Genomic DNA, 20557 nt, shown 5'->3' on the forward strand with positions numbered 1-20557 from the left:
AATTCCACGTTCACGACTAACGATCACTGTTGACCGGCCCACAAAGTCAGGATGATTGATGATGATGATCATCATGACCATGATGGTTTCTCCTTTTTTCTGGCAACAAAACAGGTGATAATTGTTTTTTTACCCTTCTATCTGGCAACAAAACTGACACCTTTTTTACAAGGAGTCATGTTTGCATAGACCACAATACCTACAGTCATAATGCAAAAAAAAACATAACTCTGATAATGTATGCACTGTCCTTGAAGTTGATTGGTCCACACCCGAGACAGCTTCCTTAGAGCCTAGTCTCACATGGGTTGGACCAGATGACGCCAAAAGGCGCAAAAAATGTGTCAGTTTTGTTGCCAGATAGAAGGGTAAAAAACCAATTATCATATTTTTTACTGGCAAATGATTCCTTGCAAAAGGTTTCAGTTTGCTGTTTTAACATCTTAACACAGCTGTTTTGTTGCCAGAAAAAAAGGAGAAAACCTATATTGTGACACTGGCAAAGGAGGTCCCATGATGTACATGATGGTCTAAGTTGACCAGGAATCAAATTTACAACCTTTCTCCGATCGTGAGACGAATGTTCCTCGCCACGGTGACCCGATCCTAACTAATGCCATCTTCTGCATGGAATCTTAATTTTGGAGCTTTCGTGACTGCAGGAATTATTCTTTGGTTCTTTCGGTAAAGTCACGTATAAAGATAAAATAATAAATAAAATAATAGCATACGACGTTTCGATTGCAACACAAGCAAACGTCATCGGGTAGAATGAAATAGCGACACAAAATCTAAGCAGAAAACCACAGACAGACATATAAGCAGACAGATATCACCAAGATACACAGAGAGAGCAACACAGGTACAGAGAGGGGTGATCATCTCTGTGGGGTGGCCTCCGCCCCCCTCTGTCTATTTAATGCATGGAATTTGGCAAAACCGGGGATCGCGTCTTGCTGTCTTCTCTGCGAATATAAAGCGTTACTTTGTTTCCCCCGTTAGCGATTTTAAAGCAAACGGCAGAGACGAGTCTTACAAACGAAAGCGGTAAGAATGCCACTTTGTGTGTGTGCGTGTGTGTACCCGCACGTGCGAGTGTCTTTGTGTGTGTATGAATCCCTCCCTTCTCTACGCTTGCGAAACGTGGACCCCCCTAATGGAGCATCTTCGCCGGTTGGAAACATTTAGGCTGGCCTGCCTACGATCCATCCTGGGTTTAACCAGGCTGGAATGTGTGAGGAGCTCACAAATCCTTGACAGATCTGGACAAAGTCCCATCGGTGAGCTCCTCCGGCAGGCAAGGCTGCGTTGGCTGGGTCATGTAGCCCGCATGCCCAGCCACCGCATGCCTAAACAGCTTTTGTTCGGCCGGATCGAGGGGGCTAAACGGGCGCAGCACGGGCTAGAGAAGAGATGGAGTGATGTGGTACAGGAGGACGTGGAGCTGAGTGGATTTGCCGATGACTGGTACCAGCGGTGTCAAGATCGGCCTCTGTGGAGGAGGCTCGTGAAGGACGCTGCTACTGGGCAGTTGGAGGCAGTCGCCCTCCAACAACAACGGAGGGTGGAGGAGCGACGCTCACAACAACGAGCGGAGCGCCGGGTGGCTAAAGCACAGCAAGTTGGCACAGTAGGGGGCACAGGTGGTGCATCAGCCAGTCATCTAGGTCATCTCGGTCAGTCGACCCGTGGCACCTGCTGGGTCTGCCCCGTGACCTCCTGCCAGCGGGCGTTCGACACTTCGCGTGGCCTCAAGGTGCACATGGCCTGGCACAAGCGTCGTGGTGACGTCACCGCCACTTAGTGGCGAATGGCGGTTGTTGTCGTTGTCAATGTGTGTGTGTGAGTGTGTGAGAATCACTTGTTGACGACCTCAGTGGTAAGGGTTAGCGATAAGCATGCTGCTCTGTGAACCTGGCCACCCGGGTTCGATTCCCGGCAACCCGGTTCGATCCCCGCGGGTCAACACCAGTGACGATTAACTGAACCGGTTGTGGGCCTCCCCTAGGTCGACTCAGCCTCAAATGAGTACCTGGTGCGGTGTGTAAACATCGCCACATAGGCGACCTGGGGAGGGGGGGGGGTGCGTGTTGCTCGCCACGCCCCCCCTCGTGTGCCTCAATGTCAGCCTTTAATAGGTGCTCGCAAACAGCACTTGCCCCAAACAGTCTGTTAAGGCTATAAGGTGATCTTTGTCTTTTGCGTAACTTTACACTGGGCACAAGTTTGGGGTGCGCCTTACCCATCGGATCGTCTTATAATATTAATAGCTCTGACTATAAAGCATGAAAGCGCTGTCAAGCGAACAAAAACACTCCACTGCAATAAGCCGACTAGAGGGATAAATGGCGGCTCTCTGGGCCTGCGATACGTTTGCCTTGGCCAGCGAGCAGTGAGCGGGTTTAATTTTAGACGAATTTCAGTCGCGAGAGAGAGGAAGAGAGATATGTACGTACTTATTTTCTTAACGCTGTGATTTTAGACGTAGGATTATTGAAACGCCTCTGTGGCGGCGGCCGTGTAAACAGGGCTGATGCAACATCCTGTTTACCGGGGCGCGCTACCCCAGGGTCACCGAACCGCGCGGTGGCACGCGCGAGTGCGGTGGGGGTGGGGCCAGACGCAAAGCGCCACGCACGGTCTCACAAAGGGACCCTTTGGTTTCCCAAAAAATATTTATATATTTCGCATTTTAATCGGTAATTTTACCGCGAACTTTCATCCCGATCGTGCTAATCGGCGTCGCGGCGTCTGGAGCCCAAGAGGAATGCCTTCGGGAAATCTCCCCGCGGAATCGGATATCGGAGAACTGCTTCCGAGGTCACTTCGAATGACCTCCGAGGTCCACGGACTGAGGGGGCAGCACTTTAACAAACCCCGCTCTGCCACTGAAGAGAAACGCTCGCCAAGCGACGGTTAAGCCGATATTATTCTCACTCTTGACTGAAACATCTCAACGGGAGCTGCGATGGCTTTCCTCGCGTGGAGTCCGGGCTGGGCCCGTCGACCCTCCGCACTGCAGGAGCCCGGCTTAAACGCAGCCCGGCTTAAAGGCAGCCCGGCTTAAACGCAGGCCGGCTTAAACGCAGGCCGGCTTAAACGCAGGCCGGCTTAAAGGCAGCCCGGCTTAAACGCAGGCCGGCTTAAAGGCAGCCCGGCTTAAACGCAGGCCGGCTTAAACGCAGGCCGGCTTAAACGCAGGCCGGCTTAAACGCAGGCCGGCTTAAACGCAGGCCGGCTTAAACGCAGGCCGGCTTAAACGCAGGCCGGCTTAAACGCAGGCCGGCTTAAACGCAGGCCGGCTTAAACGCAGCCCGGCTTAAACGCAGGCCGGCTTAAACGCAGGCCGGCTTAAACGCAGGCCGGCTTAAACGCAGGCCGGCTTAAACGCAGCCCGGCTTAAACGCAGGCCGGCTTAAACGCAGGCCGGCTTAAACGCAGGCCGGCTTAAACGCAGGCCGGCTTAAACGCAGCCCGGCTTAAACGCAGGCCGGCTTAAACGCAGGCCGGCTTAAACGCAGGCCGGCTTAAACGCAGGCCGGCTTAAACGCAGGCCGGCTTAAACGCAGGCCGGCTTAAACGCAGGCCGGCTTAAACGCAGGCCGGCTTAAACGCAGGCCGGCTTAAACGCAGCCCGGCTTAAACGCAGGCCGGCTTAAACGCAGCCCGGCCGACACTCTGATCCGTGCCCACGAACTCGCTGGCGCCACCGTGCACGTACGCACGTCGAACTTCTTTCGCACCGTACGTAGCCAACCGCGCTAATCGGAGGTGCGGCCAGCTCGGCGCTCGGCCCATTGAGCCGGCCGGCCACCACACGAGAGGCCTCGATAATGGGGAAGGGGGTGGGGGTGGGGTGGACCTCGGGGTCTCACGATGGGGGCCTCGTCACCCAAAGTGGCCTTGAAACGTACCGTGGTCCTGCGCACGGCCGGGCCGCAGATCAGAGGTCGCAAATGGGTTTTGATTCCTTACCCGCACCCGTACCAGGGTTGCAAATGGGTACCCGTACCGGGCCAGGTACGGGTAGCCGTTCCTTACCCGAACCTACCCGAAATGAGTGACAAACGGTGACTCACCAGTGACTCACGGCCTACCCGTACCCGGCCGCACCAGGGTCGCAAACGGCTACCCGTACCCGGCCGGGTTCGGGTAGCCGGGTATCGGGTAGGGTACGGGTATCGGGTACCCGGTTGCGACCCCTGCCACAGACCGACCCGCCGCGACACGTCGCCCGCCAGGTGTCCGGGGTGGACGGGCAAGGGTCGACCCTGGGGAGCGCTCGGGCGGGCGACCCAGCCGTGTGCACGCCCGGGCGTCGTAGGCGGTCCCGGCGCTGCGCTGTGGGTCAGCGGAGGGCACCGGTGGCTAAATCCAACGCCGTGCTGTAACCGTAGTTACGTCACGTGACTCTGCGGTACTCGGAGATAAGTGGGACGCATTCATTAACCTGTTCTAACCGGCGTGGTGAAGCATTGTCAAATGACTCACCCCACCCCCCCCACACACGACCCACAGGGCGTGTGTGGGGGGGGGTGGGGGAGGTTCTCATCCAGCAGCGGATAAACAGAAGGGCTTTAAGTGTACGTACGGGGAAGGGTAACCAGCAAAACGTGGCAGGAAGGCGTGCTGGATGTAATCAGGAAGCGGAGGCTGTGATGAGCCTGACGCGTGCGGTGGAAGAGGACACGGGAAGCAACTTGGAGGTTCTGCATAGAACTTACAATAACCCAATTCTTCATTTAAAACTATTATCATGCGACGTGTAAATTGTATCATCGCTGCAAAGCGCCATACGTAGTAAATAGCGCCTTAGTGAAGGCGCTTTTTAAATGTCATTAACATAATAAAATGCCTCTGCTTGTTAGTTTGGTTTCGCTGACTGGCAGAAGGAAGCAGATTGGGAGGTGCGGCCGCGCCTTTGTGTTTATTTTGAACCCCAAGTCAACGAGTCTCCCTGCTCAAACGAGCCTTGAACGGTGCGCGCATGCATTGGTAGCCTTGAGCCAGCGGTGGGGCATTCCACGTTCCCATGGCAGGGGCAAGCCTGTCCAAACAACGACCGCTCTGGAATTGCCGGGGTGATGACGACACATCGTCCACAGATTGGACAAAAGAAAAGGCGATAATGCCCCGGATGGAATGCAGTCTCATAGAGCACGTGGGTGGGTGCGGGCGGGGGGGGGGGGTGCAAGTGCTGTTAGCGAGCACCTGTTGTACCGCGTTGCCGCTACACTCAAGGGAGCTTCGTCGAGTCCCGAGACTCCGTCTTCAGGAGGGTTGCCGCGTCGGTGACGCTCGGCCAATCCCATCTCACGAGTTGTTTGCCTTCGCGTGGAAAGGAAACCGGAGAGCCTGGAGAGACTGCCCCCCCACCACCACCCCCCAACCGCATGCGCGAAGGAGCCAACTAACTACATTCTTAGGTTTTTTTCGGTAAAGTCGCGTAGGTAAAAAAAAGTAAAATTAAAATTAATAAAAGTAAAATAAAAAAATGCAAAAATAATTTTTCACCTACGTGACTTTACCGAAAAAAACCTAACAATATGAATCCTTGCAGTCACGAAAGCTTCAAATCTAGAAGCCAACTAACTGTTCGAAGAGCCGCACAGATGGATTCAAAGTCCATCGCCGGGGCACTGTCCCATCTGCTTGGCCGCGTCGCACGCACAACAGCACGTTGCGCGCGCCGCCCCGGCCGCCTTTGTCACCCCCCCAGTGCCTTGGTTCACGGTCAGCTCAAGAGGAGCAGCAGCAGCAGGAGTGGGAGGTGGAGAGATGACGGCGCTGGATGCGTAGGAGGCTTGTGAGGATGATATTTTTGAACGCGGTGTCTGATGTGGTGAAACGTGTTGCGAAGGAGGGGAGGGGAGGGGGGGGGGCATTTTTTGCCCCCCCCCCTCCCCCCAGCTGCCTCAAGGGATAACGTCAGACACCTAATTAGGTCCATGAAAAACCGGCCTGGAAGTTCACTGGCTCTTTCTCACCGGAGGGGCCACCCAGAATAGCATAGCCCAACACACGACATACACACGTGCGGACTCATACACACACACACAGATACACACACACACACAGATACTCCTACACACACACACAGATACTCATACACACACACACAGATACTCATACACACACACAGATACTCATACACACACACACAGATACTCATACACACACACACACACAGATACTCATACACACACAGATACTCATACACACACACAGATACTCATACACACACACAGATACTCATACACACACACACACAGATACTCATACACACACACAGATACTCATACACACACACACAGATACTCATACACACACACACACACACAGATACTCATACACACACACACAGATACTCCTACACACACACACAGATACTCATACACACACACACAGATACTCATACACACACACAGATACTCCTACACACACACACAGATACTCATACACACACACACAGATACTCATACACACACACACAGATACTCATACACACACACACAGATACTCATACACACACACAGATACTCATACACACACACACAGATACTCATACACACACAGATACTCATACACACACACAGATACTCATACACACACACACACAGATACTCATACACACACAGATACTCATACACACACACACAGATACTCATACACACAGACACAGATACTCATACACACACACAGATACTCATACACACACAGATACTCATACACACACAGATACTCATACACACACAGATACTCATACACACACACACACAGATACTCATACACACACACACAGATACTCATACACACACACAGATACTCATACACACACACAGATACTCATACACACACACACAGATACTCATACACACACACACAGATACTCATACACACACACACACAGATACTCATACACACACAGATACTCATACACACACACAGATACTCATACACACACACAGATACTCATACACACACACAGATACTCATACACACACACACAGATACTCATACACACACACACAGATACTCATACACACACAGATACTCATACACACACAGATACTCATACACACACACAGATACTCATACACACACACAGATACTCATACACACACACAGATACTCATACACACACACAGATACTCATACACACACACACAGATACTCATACACACACACACAGATACTCATACACACACACACACAGATACTCATACACACACAGATACTCATACACACACACAGATACTCATACACACACACAGATACTCATACACACACACAGATACTCATACACACACACACAGATACTCATACACACACACACAGATACTCATACACACACAGATACTCATACACACACAGATACTCATACACACACACAGATACTCATACACACACACAGATACTCATACACACACACAGATACTCATACACACACACACAGATACTCATACACACACACAGATACTCATACACACACAGATACTCATACACACATACAGATACTCATACACACACAGATACTCATACACACACACAGATACTCATACACACACACACACACAGATACTCATACACACACACAGATACTCATACACACACACACACACAGATACTCATACACACACACAGATACTCATACACACACACACAGATACTCATACACACACACACACACAGATACTCATACACACACACACAGATACTCATACACACACACACACAGATACTCATACACACACACACACAGATACTCATACACACACACAGACACTCCTACACACACACACAGATACTCATACACACACACACAGATACTCATACACACACACACACAGATACTCATACACACACACAGATACTCATACACACACACACAGATACTCATACACACACAGATACTCATACACACACACACACAGATACTCATACACACACACACAGATACTCATACACACACACACAGATACTCATACACACACAGATACTCATACACACACACACAGATACTCATACACACACACACAGATACTCATACACACACACACAGATACTCATACACACACAGATACTCATACACACACACACAGATACTCATACACACACACACAGATACTCATACACACACACACACAGATACTCATACACACACACAGATACTCATACACACACACACACAGATACTCATACACACACACAGACACTCCTACACACACACACAGATACTCATACACACACAGATACTCATACACACACACACACAGATACTCATACACACACACACAGATACTCATACACACACACACACAGATACTCATACACACACACAGATACTCATACACACACACACACAGATACTCATACACACACACACACAGATACTCATACACACACACAGATACTCATACACACACACAGATACTCATACACACACACAGATACTCATACACACACACAGATACTCATACACACACACAGATACTCATACACACACACAGATACTCATACACACACAGATACTCATACACACACACAGATACTCATACACACACACACACACAGATACTCATACACACACACACAGATACTCATACACACACACACAGATACACACACACACACAGATACTCATACACACACACAGATACTCATACACACACACACACAGATACTCATACACACACACAGATACTCATACACACACACAGATACTCATACACACACACACACAGATACTCATACACACACACCCAGATACTCATACACACACACACACACAGATACTCATACACACACACAGATACTCATACACACACACAGATACTCATACACACACACAGATACTCATACACACACACACACAGATACTCATACACACACACACACAGATACTCATACACACACAGATACTCATACACACACACAGATACTCATACACACATACAGATACTCATACACACACACACAGATACTCATACACACACATAGATACTCATACACACACACACACAGATACTCATACACACACACACAGATACTCGTACACACACACACATATACTCATACATACACACAGATACTCATACACACACACACAGATACTCATACACACACAGATACTCATACACACACAGATACTCATACACACAGACATAGATACTCATACACACACACACAGATACTCATACACACACACAGATACTCATACACACACACACACAGATACTCATACACACAGACACAGATACTCATACACACACACAGATACTCATACACACACACAGATACTCATACACACACACACACAGATACTCATACACACACACACAGATACTCATACACACACACAGATACTCATACACACAGATACTCATACACACACACAGATACTCATACACACACACAGATACTCATACACACACACACAGATACTCATACACACACACACAGATACTCATACACACACACAGATACTCATACACACACACAGATACTCATACACACACACACAGATACTCATACACACACACAGATACTCATACACACACACACAGATACTCATACACACACACACAGATACTCATACACACACACACAGATACTCATACACACACACAGATACTCATACACACACACACAGATACTCATACACACACACACACAGATACTCATACACACACACACAGATACTCATACACACACAGATACTCATACACACACACACAGATACTCATACACACACACACACAGATACTCATACACACACACAGATACTCATACACACACACACAGATACTCATACACACACACACAGATACTCATACACACACACACAGATACTCATACACACACAGATACACACACACACAGATACTCATACACACACAGATACTCATACACACACACACAGATACTCATACACACACAGATACACACACACACACACAGATACTCACACACACACAGATACTCATACACACACACACAGATACTCATACACACACACACAGATACTCATACACACACACAGATACTCACACACACACAGATACACACACACACAGATACTCATACACACACAGATACTCATACACACACACAGATACTCATACACACACAGATACTCACACACACACAGATACTCACACACACACAGATACACACACACACACAGATACTCATACACACACACAGATACTCATACACACACACAGATACTCATACACACACAGATACACACACACACAGATACTCACACACACACAGATACTCACACACACACAGATACACACACACACAGATACTCATACACACACAGATACACACACACACACAGATACTCATACACACACAGATACTCATACACACACAGATACACACACACACAGATACTCATACACGCGCACAGAGATACTCACACAACAACAACAATCGCCATTCGCCACTAAGTGGCGATGACGTCACCACGGCACCTGTGCCAGGCCACGTGCACTTTGACGCCATACACAGACACACAGGATACGTACACACGCGCACAGAAACGTACACACGCGCACACAGCCACACAAACGTACACACGCCGTTGTGTGTACTCGGCTCGACGCTTGAGGGTCCGTCCCTGGTCCGGCCACACCATCCCTACATGGAGGTGGGGCTGCCCTCCCCGGGGGTCGTGGATCAGCAACGTGTGTGGGTGCGTGCGTGTGTGCGTCTGACGATAGCAGTAAATCCATACACACACACAAACATAGACACGCTATATACGCGCGGACACGTAGAGACCCACCATGCATACACACACAGTCGCCTACATACACACAAACATAGGCATGCATATGCACACAAACATAGGCATGCATATGCACACAAACAAAGACACACACACACACACTAACATAGACACGCATACTTACACACGCGCACGCATATATTGTACGCGCACAAACATAGACAAAAATAAAACAAAGACTCCCTGTACAGCCTTAAAACGTTTTTGGGGCACGTGCTGTTAGCGAGCACCTACGAAGGCCGGCACGGCACACGAGGGAGTGGGTGGCCAACACCACGCCCGGCCGCCTTTGTCTCCCCAGTGCTGATGTTTTTTTTTTTCCACATAAACCGCACCAGGTACTCATTTGAGGCTGAGTCGACCAAGGGGAGGCCCAGGACTGGTTCAAATAATCGTCACTGATGTTGGCCGTGAGCGGGAATCGAACTCGGTTCATAGCGCGGGACACCAACCACTACACTACCACCCCCCACATACATAAACAGACACACACGCACAGCCACGAACTCACTGCCCACACATGGCCACTATGAGAGATTTGAGGACAGGTATTTGTAACTCTGGAGCTAAACGATGTCAGTAACAAGGTTAGAGAAGCCCCATGGTGCAACAGATGTCCAGTGAGGGTTTGGCCACACCATTCATAGCCCGATGGCACGCTCACACAGTGTACCCAAAAAACCTGGGGGTGGTGGTCACTGCAACACGCACGTTCACACAGTGTACCCCAAAAACCTGGGGGTAGTGGTCACTTCCACGTGCACATTCACACAGTGTACCCCAAACACCTGGGGGTAGTGGTCACTCTCATGCACACATTCACACACTGTACCCCAAAAACCTGGGGGTAGTGGTCACTCCCATGCACACATTCACACAGTGTACCCCAAACACCTGGGGGTAGTGGTCACTCCCATGCACACATTCACACACTGTACCCCAAAAACCTGGGGGTAGTGGCTACTTCCACGTGCACGTTCACACAGTGTACCCCAAACACCTGGGGGTAGTCGTCACTCCCATGTGCACATTCACACAGTGTACCCAAAAACCTGGGGACAGCCACTCCCACTTGCACATTCACACAGTGTACCCAAAAAACTGGGGGTAGCCACTCCCACTAACAAATTCACACAATGCACCGAAAAAGTCTCGGAAGTAGCTCCACCCACAAGTATATTTTGAAAGTATCCCCAAAAACGTGGCTACTGCATACGCTCCACAAGGAGTTGTGCAAAATGCACTCAGAAATGTAAAGAGACTCTCACAGTACTAGACAGTGCATACAAAACGCACGTGCACGGGTTCGCATGCGTGTGCATGTGTGCATGTGTGCACGTGTGCACGTCTGTGTGTGCGTGTCTTGTCTGGGGAGCGGTGGCGCAGCGGTTAGCGCGCTGCGCTACGAACCCAGCAACCCGGGTTCGATTCCCGCTCACGGCCAACACCGGTGACGATTATCTGAACCGGTCCTGGGCCTCCCCTAGGTCGACTCGGCCCCTAATGAGTACCTTGGTGCGGTGTGTAGTAAACATCGTCACTGCGGAGACAAAGGCGGCCGGGCGTGGTGCTGGCCACCCACCCGCTCCTGTGCCCTGCCGGCTTTTCATTGGTGCTCGCTAACAGCACTTGCCCCAACAGTCTGTGAAGGCTACACGGGGGGATCTTTGTCTTTGTTGTGCGTGTGTTGTCTCACCAGCGAGCAGAGCTCCATGACCAGCAAGTACGGCGAGGACTCCGTGCACTGTCCCAAACACTGCATGATGTTCGGGTGCTGTAGAAGCCTGGGAGGGAAACAGACACGCACAGAGAGACACACACACACACACAGACAGAGTCACACACAGACAGAGGCACACACAGACAGAGGCACACACAGACAGAGGCACACACAGACAGAGGCACACACAGAGACACACACACAGACAGAGACACACAGACAGAGGCACACACACAGACAGAGGCACACACAGAGACACACACACAGACAGAGGCACACACAGAGACACACACACAGACAGAGCCACACACAGACAGAGGCACACACAGAGAGACACACACACACAGACAGAGTCACACACAGACAAAGGCACACACAGACAGAGGCACACACAGAGACACACACACAGACAGAGGCACACACAGACAGAGGCACACACAGACAGAGGCACACACAGACAGAGGCACACACAGACAGAGGCACACACAGACAGAGGCACACACAGACAGAGTCACACACAGACAGAGTCACACACAGAGACACACACACACACAGACAGAGTCACACACAGACAGAGGCACACACAGACAGAGGCACACACACAGACAGAGGCACACACAGAGACACACACACACAGACAGAGGCACACACAGAGACACACACACAGACAGAGGCACACACAGACAGAGGCACACACAAACAGAGGCACACACAGACAGAGGCACACACACAGACAGAGTCACACACAGACAGAGTCACACACAGAGACACACACACACACAGACAGAGTCACACACAGACAGAGGCACACACAGACAGAGGCACACACACAGACAGAGTCACACACAGACAAAGGCACACACAGACAGAGGCACACACAGACAGAGGCACACACACAGACAGAGGCACACACAGACAGAGGCACACACAAACAGAGGCACACACAGACAGAGGCACACACACAGACAGAGTCACACACAGACAGAGGCACACACAAACAGAGGCACACACAGACAGAGGCACACACAGACAGAGGCACACACAGACAGAGTCACACACGGAGACACACACACAGACAGAGTCACACACAGACAGAGGCACACACAGACAGAGGCACACACAGACAGAGGCACACACACAGACAGAGTCACACACAGACAAAGGCACACACAGACAGAGGCACACACAGACAGAGGCACACACACAGACAGAGGCACACACACAGACAGAGTCACACACAGACAGAGGCACACACAGACAGAGGCACACACAGACAGAGGCACACACACAGACAGAGTCACACACAGACAGAGTCACACACAGACAGAGGCACACACAGAGACACACACACAGACAGAGTCACACACAGACAGAGGCACACACAGACAGAGGCACAGATAGAGAGAGCGAAGCAAAGGGAGTTAAGAGCCGCACAGACAGACAGACAGAGAGAGATACAAGCACAGACAGACAGAGACACTCAATTATTGATATTTACCGTTACGTTTACACCGATTAGGGTCCCATTAGCGCTGCAGATTGACCCCCCGGATGGATGTGAAATATCTGTGGTCAGACTCCTCCGAGGGTCTAACTCCGTTGAGTTCTCTACAGCGTTGTTCATGCAAACTGCATCTCCACAATCCTTCGGGAACCACACAAAGCTACGAGGCAGCAGCGAGGCGGTGAACAGTCCTCTGCACGTGTCCATGTATGTCGATGTGAATATGTTTACATCCAATTAACGAGTGCTTATACGTGTGGGAGCACCCGCAGAAAACCCACGCTTGCGTGCGAGGGGGCAACACTCTATCCCATCATAGAAAAGCGACAGGGGTGATGTCAGTCCGCGCTCTTTGCTGTGACCGCCTTCTTATTCTAATTATTCTTCTGGCGGAATGGAACCCTTTTCCATTATTCCCAGACGACTGCAAGTTGCAGGGTGGGTGGGTGGGTGGTGGGGGGGGGGTCCCGTTCGCACCGCTGAATCTGGGAGCGCGCGAGCGATTTGGCGTTAATTTGATTTCGAGAGGCGTCGTGACGGCGTTGCTTTTAAAGACAACTGTACTCGCCGCCGCAGAGAACCTCGGCAGCGGCACGAACCACACTCTACGTCAGCTGCCGCCCCCCCCCAACCCCCGCGTGGCCCTGTGGGAGCCTCGGTAGCGATGAAGTTATCCTACCATTGGTACCTCATTTGCCAGTAAAAAAATATGATAATTGGTTTTTTTACCCTTTTATCTGGCAACAAAACTGACACCTTTTTTTACGAGGAGTCATGTTTGCATAGACCGCAATACCTGCAGTCGTAATGCAAACAAAAAACATAACTCTGATAATGTATGCACTGTTATGTTTTTTGTTTGCATTACGGCTGCAGGTATTGTGGTCTATGCAAACATGACTCCTCGTAAAAAAAGGTGTCAGTTTTGTTGCCAGATAAAAGGGTAAAAAATTAACCCGTAAAAACAATGTTTTTCACTATAAATCCTTTATATGCGTGGCATCGGTTTTATTTTATTATTCATTTCTGTTTTTCTTGAGTAAGAGTTTGATTTTTATCACATTGGTATTTTAAATTAAATATGAAAAATAGTTTTCCCTAAAAAGTGGAAAATTTAGGAATTTTTTTCACGAAAATAAATTGTCACGCACAACGAGTCTGTGTGCAAAATGTCAGCTCGATTGGATCACGGGAAGTGGGTTAAAAACGACCGAAAGATTTGCCCGGTCGTAAGCGCGCAAGCAAGCAAGCAAGTGAACTTAATATAAAGGATTTAAAAAATGCAATTATCGAAGTTATTCTATTTTAGTTTTTTTCCTTCTTCCGGCTCCGCACACACACACGTCATCCCGAACGGCATCGGAAAGAGACGAACAACTGATGGCGTACGCGTGCGTCATCGGAACGGGGGGATAGGCGTTAAGGGAGTTGCGCAACCATTCGCGGCGCTGATCCATCAACCCTCGCCGCCTCCGCCCCGTGCCGGAGAGCCGCCCACCCGCACGCCCTCCTTCCACGACTGCTCCATTTTCTGAATTAAGATCAAAGGCAAATGTATTACACTCGAACAATGGGGGGCTCTGTACAGCGTTTGGTGGCTGTGCCTAGCCCATGTGTTTGTTTGCCCCCCCCCGCCCGGCCCCCATCCCCCACCTCCTCCCCCAAGTCTCACTTTGAAAACAGTGCCCCCTTTTAATCGGGGAGGCTGAACCACGATGCTTCGTGCTATGCCTGTGAAATAGATATACGTCGGTCCGTCTGTCCGTCCGTGTGTGTCTATCCATCAGACACCTTGCACGTTGACTTTCGCGTGGCGAGATGTTAACTACCTAGCCTGGTGTACCACAAGGCCGTGGGTTCGCTCCCGACCCCTGTTGTGCATTTGAAGTTTGCAGGTCTCTCTCTTTCCCTGTGGTCGCGTGGATTTTTTCTCCAGGTCCTCCGGGTTTTCCCTCCATGTGTAGAATCATCATCGACGTGAATTTAGAGTATTTGGTTGCGATACATTTCCCCACGATGAGCCACTTCGTGGGGCTATCATTTGTGTCTAGGTCCCTTCTGACGAAGAGCTACGTAGCTGAGTGGGCCTTACCTGGTAAAATAAAACAAAAGTTTAGTTTGTAGTTTTATAGCCTACCTTACGATGCGCGATTGAGGTGTGGGTTAATCGCTACATTTTGGTCGCGAGAATCGCCAAGTCGAGCTCTAAACAGCAGTAATTTGTGCGTCATTAAATAACGCTCGTATACCGCGTCAGGCGGTGGAGGGTCTCGGCAACACAACCGCGGCCCAGATCATCACTCCTCTGTGGTCTAACCCAGAACTCAACTGTGAGAGTCACTCCTCACGCTTTCGCCTAGGCTCGAAGGAAAGCTGTCTCGGGTGTGGACCAACTTCAAGGACAGTGCATACATTATCAGAGTTGTGTGTTTTTTGTTTGCATTATGACCGCAGGTATTGTGGTTTATGCAAACATGACTCCTTGTAAAAAAGGTGTCAGTTTTGTTGCCAGATAGAAGGGTAAAAAAACAATTATCATATTTTTACTGGCAAATGAGGTTCCAATGGTGTAAATGCTTACCCCGAGCTCTGATACTCTGATGGTGCGTTGTCTTTGAGCTGTGCGCCTTTTGGCGTCATCTGGTCCAACACCATGTGAGACTAGGCTCCAAGGAAAGCTGTCTCGGGTGTGGACCAATCAACTTCAAGGACAGTGCATACATTATCAGAGTTGTGTTTTTTTTGCATTATGACTGCAGGTATTGTGGTCTATACAAACATGACTCCTTGTAAAAAAAAGGTGTCAGTTTTGTTGCCAGATAGAAGGGTAAAAAACCAATTATCACATTTCTTCTATGTTACCAGGTAAGGCCCACTGGGCTACATAGCTCTTTTTAAATCCTTTATATTAAGTTCGCTTGCTTGCTTGCGTGCTTGCTTGCTTGCTTACGACCGTGCAAATCTTTCGGTCGTTTTTTAACCCACTTCCCGTGATCCAATCGAGCTGACATTTTCCACACAGACTCGTTGTGTGTGACAATTAATTTTCGTGAAAAAAATATTCCAAAATTTTACACTGTTTAGGGAAAACAAATTAAATATTTAATTACCAATTGCTTAATGGTGGCAGACAATCATCTGACCCATAGGTGGCAGCCATCTCAAGCCAGAGGACGAGAGGACTCTAGCCGCCACGCATATAAAGGATTTATGGTGAAAAACTTTGTTTTTACGGGTTTACTTGTTCAGAAGCGACCTGGCCACAAATGACAGCTCAATTAAGTGGCTAATCACGTGGAAATGTATTGCAGCCAAATACTCTAAATGCATGTACGGTAACTAAATCAAGCCAAAGCTTCCTGTAAATCACGTGACTTCTGTGTGTGGCTACGCCCACTCTGCACCCCGCCCCTCTCCCTGTCGCCGCCCACTCAGAAAACAGACTCTGTGCAGCAGCAGCAGCTGCAGTAGCAGCAGCAGTAGCAGCAGCAGTAGCAGCAGCAGTAGCAGCAGCAGTAGCAGCAGCAGCAGTAGCAGCAGCAGTAGCAGCAGCAGCAGCTGCAGTAGCAGCAGTAGCAGCAGTAGCAGCAGCAGTAGCAGCAGCAGCAGTAGCAGCAGCAGTAGCAGCAGCAGCAGTAGCAGCTGCAGTAGCAGCAGCAGCAGTAGCAGCAGCAGTAGCAGCAGCAGTAGCAGCAGCAGCAGTAGCAGCAGCAGTAGCAGCAGCAGCAGCTGCAGTAGCAGCAGTAGCAGCAGTAGCAGCAGCAGTAGCAGCAGCAGCAGTAGCAGCAGCAGTAGCAGCAGCAGCAGTAGCAGCAGCAGTAGCAGCAGCAGCAGTAGCAGCAGCAGCAGCTGCAGTAGTAGCAGCAGCAGTAGCAGCAGTAGCAGCAGCAGCAGCTGCAGTAGCAGCAGCAGCAGTAGCAGCAGCAGCAGTAGCAGCAGCAGTAGTAGCAGCAGCAGTAGCAGCAGCAGCAGCAGTAGCAGCAGCAGTAGCAGCAGCAGCAGTAGCAGCAGCAGCAGCAGTAGCAGCTGCAGCAGTAGGAGCAGCAGTAGCAGCAGTAGCAGCAGCAGCAGTAGCAGCAGCAGCAGCAGTAGCAGCAGCAGTAGCAGCAGCAGCAGTAGCAGCAGCAGCAGTAGCAGCTGCAGCAGTAGCAGCAGCAGTAGCAGCAGTAGCAGCAGCAGTAGCAGCAGCAGCAGTAGCAGCAGCAGCAGCAGCAGCTGCAGCAGCAGCAGCAGCAGCGTGGACGCCCTGATAGGAGCCTCTTCCTCCCGATCCTCATCTCTCCGGAGTCTCTGCTCACATTTCTCCATCCCTTTGCCTCCCATTTCCCCCGATTCCCCATTCTTTCTCTTTTCTATTCCCATTTCCTCGTTCACTCAATTTCCCCCATGCATCACATCCTTGACTCTGCTCCCCTTTCCGTGGTGTGCAGTCACGGGTAAAAGGTTGACAATTCTTAGCAATTTTGGGTGACTTTGGCAATGAAATATTTACAAAATAAACATTTTTATAAGATTTATAGATACACGTATATAGATACATTGCGCTACGTACGAGGGTAATTGTTGAACGGGTGCCTAAGGCACGCATCTCTTTGTACGGTTAAATCCCAACGAGGCTCATTTAACAGCCGGGATTGATTGGGCAGCTTGTTATTGCGATGAGCTCTTACCTCGTTGGATTTGTGCTCACTGGATGAGCATCTGAGCGAGTGAGCGAGTTGTTAACATCGCGGATGGGTGGGAGCCTGGGATTCGAACCCAGGTTCTCAGCAGTGCTGGGTCCGTGTCTCCAAAAACGAGTTGGTAAAAAGCCCCCGGGTTGGGCAGTGGCAATACCACGTTCCTATGACAGGGGCCGCCACTGTACCCACTAAACAGTCACAGGTGATGTCACACCAAGTAGCAGGAATGCGATCCACCCCCCCCGAGGGATGAGGTCAGGATGGACACCCTGACCGGGAGTTAAACGCCAATGACCTTGCGATCGCGGGTGGAGCGCCCCGACCACGGCACCACTTGGGCCGGACGAGGCTGAGCCAAACGGCGCAAATGCCACAAAGAGTTTCAGAACTTTTAGAGAAGAATTAATAAATGTGTTATCGCGTTCACTCAGTAGCCACGCAGACTCAGCAGGGCACTTGCGGTAATCTCCCCCCATCACTCCGCCTCCCCCCCATCACCCCTCCTCCATCACCCCCTCCCCCCCATCACCCCCTCCCATCACCCCCTCCCCCCCATCACGCTCTCCCCCCATCACCGCCTCCCCCCATCACCCCCTCACCCCCATCACCCCCTCCCTCCCATCACCCCCTCCCATCACCCCCCTCCCCCCCATCACGCTCTCCCCCCATCACCGCCTCCCCCCCATCACCCCCTCCCCCCCATCACCCCCTCCCCCCATCACCCCTCCCCCCCATCACCCCTCCCCCCATCACCCCCTCCCCCCCATCACCCCCTCCCATCACCCCCTCCCCCCCATCACGCTCTCCCCCCCATCACCCCCTCCATCACCCCCTCCCCCCCATCACGCTCTCCCCCCATCACCGCCTCCCCCCCATCACCCCCTCACCCCCATCACCCCCTCCCTCCCATCACCCCCTCCCATCACCCCCTCCCCCCCATCACGCTCTCCCCCCATCACCGCCTCCCCCCCATCACCCCCTCCCCCCCCATCACCCCCTCCCCCCCATCACCCCCTCCCCCCCATCACCCCCTCCCCCCCATCACCCCCTCCCCCCCATCACCCCCTCCCCCCCATCACCCCCTCCCCCCCATCACCCCCTCCCATCACCCCCTCCCCCCCATCACCCCCTCCCCCCCATCACCCCCTCCCATCACCCCCTCCCCCCCATCACGCTCTCCCCCCATCACCGCCTCCCCCCCATCACCCCCTCCCCCCCCATCACCGCCTCCCCCCCATCACCCCCTCCCCCCCATCACCCCCTCCCTCCCATCACCCCCTCCCATCACCCCCTCCCCCCATCACCCCCTCCCTCCCATCATCCCCTCCCTCCCATCACCCCCTCCTTCCATTCACCCCTCCCCCCCATCACCGCCTCCCCCCAATCACCCCCTCCCCCCCCCATCACCCCCTCCCCGCCATCACCCCCTCCCCCCCATCACCCGCCTCCCCCCCATCACCGCCTCTCTCCTATCACCCCCTCCCCCCCATCACCCCCTCCCCCCCATCACCCCCTCCCCCCCATCACCCCCTCCCCCCATCACCCCCCTCCCCCCCCATCACCCCCTACCCCCATCACCGCCTCCCCCCCATCACCCCCTCCCCCCCATCACCGCCTCCCCCCCATCACCACCTCCCCCCCATCACCACCTCCCCCCCATCACCCCCACCCCCCCATCACCGCCACTCCCCCATCACCACCTCCCTCCCATCACCCCCTCCCCCCCATTACACCCTCTCTCCCATCACCGCCTCTCTCCCATCACCCCCTCCCCCCCATCACCCCCTCCCCCATCACCCCCTCCCCCCCATCACCGCCTCTCTCCCATCACCGCCACACCCCCATCACCA

General features: G+C 51.5%; 1 protein-coding gene across 1 annotated transcript in view; it reads right to left on the bottom strand.

The window, feature by feature from the left end:
* The window catches only part of LOC144719064 (uncharacterized), a 67131-nt gene that overhangs the window by 25118 nt on the left and 21456 nt on the right, over nucleotides 1-20557 (bottom strand). Inside the window, exon 2 of the mRNA XM_078594830.1 lies at nucleotides 12498-12585. Within this exon, the coding sequence (XP_078450956.1) occupies nucleotides 12498-12563 (66 nt within the window). The 5' untranslated portion in view covers nucleotides 12564-12585. The remainder of the gene's footprint in view (nucleotides 1-12497; nucleotides 12586-20557) is intronic.

This window comes from Lampetra planeri, chromosome 5 (assembly GCF_965212315.1).
Source record: "Lampetra planeri chromosome 5, kcLamPlan1.2.h2, whole genome shotgun sequence".
Taxonomy (NCBI): Eukaryota; Metazoa; Chordata; class Hyperoartia; order Petromyzontiformes; family Petromyzontidae; genus Lampetra; species Lampetra planeri.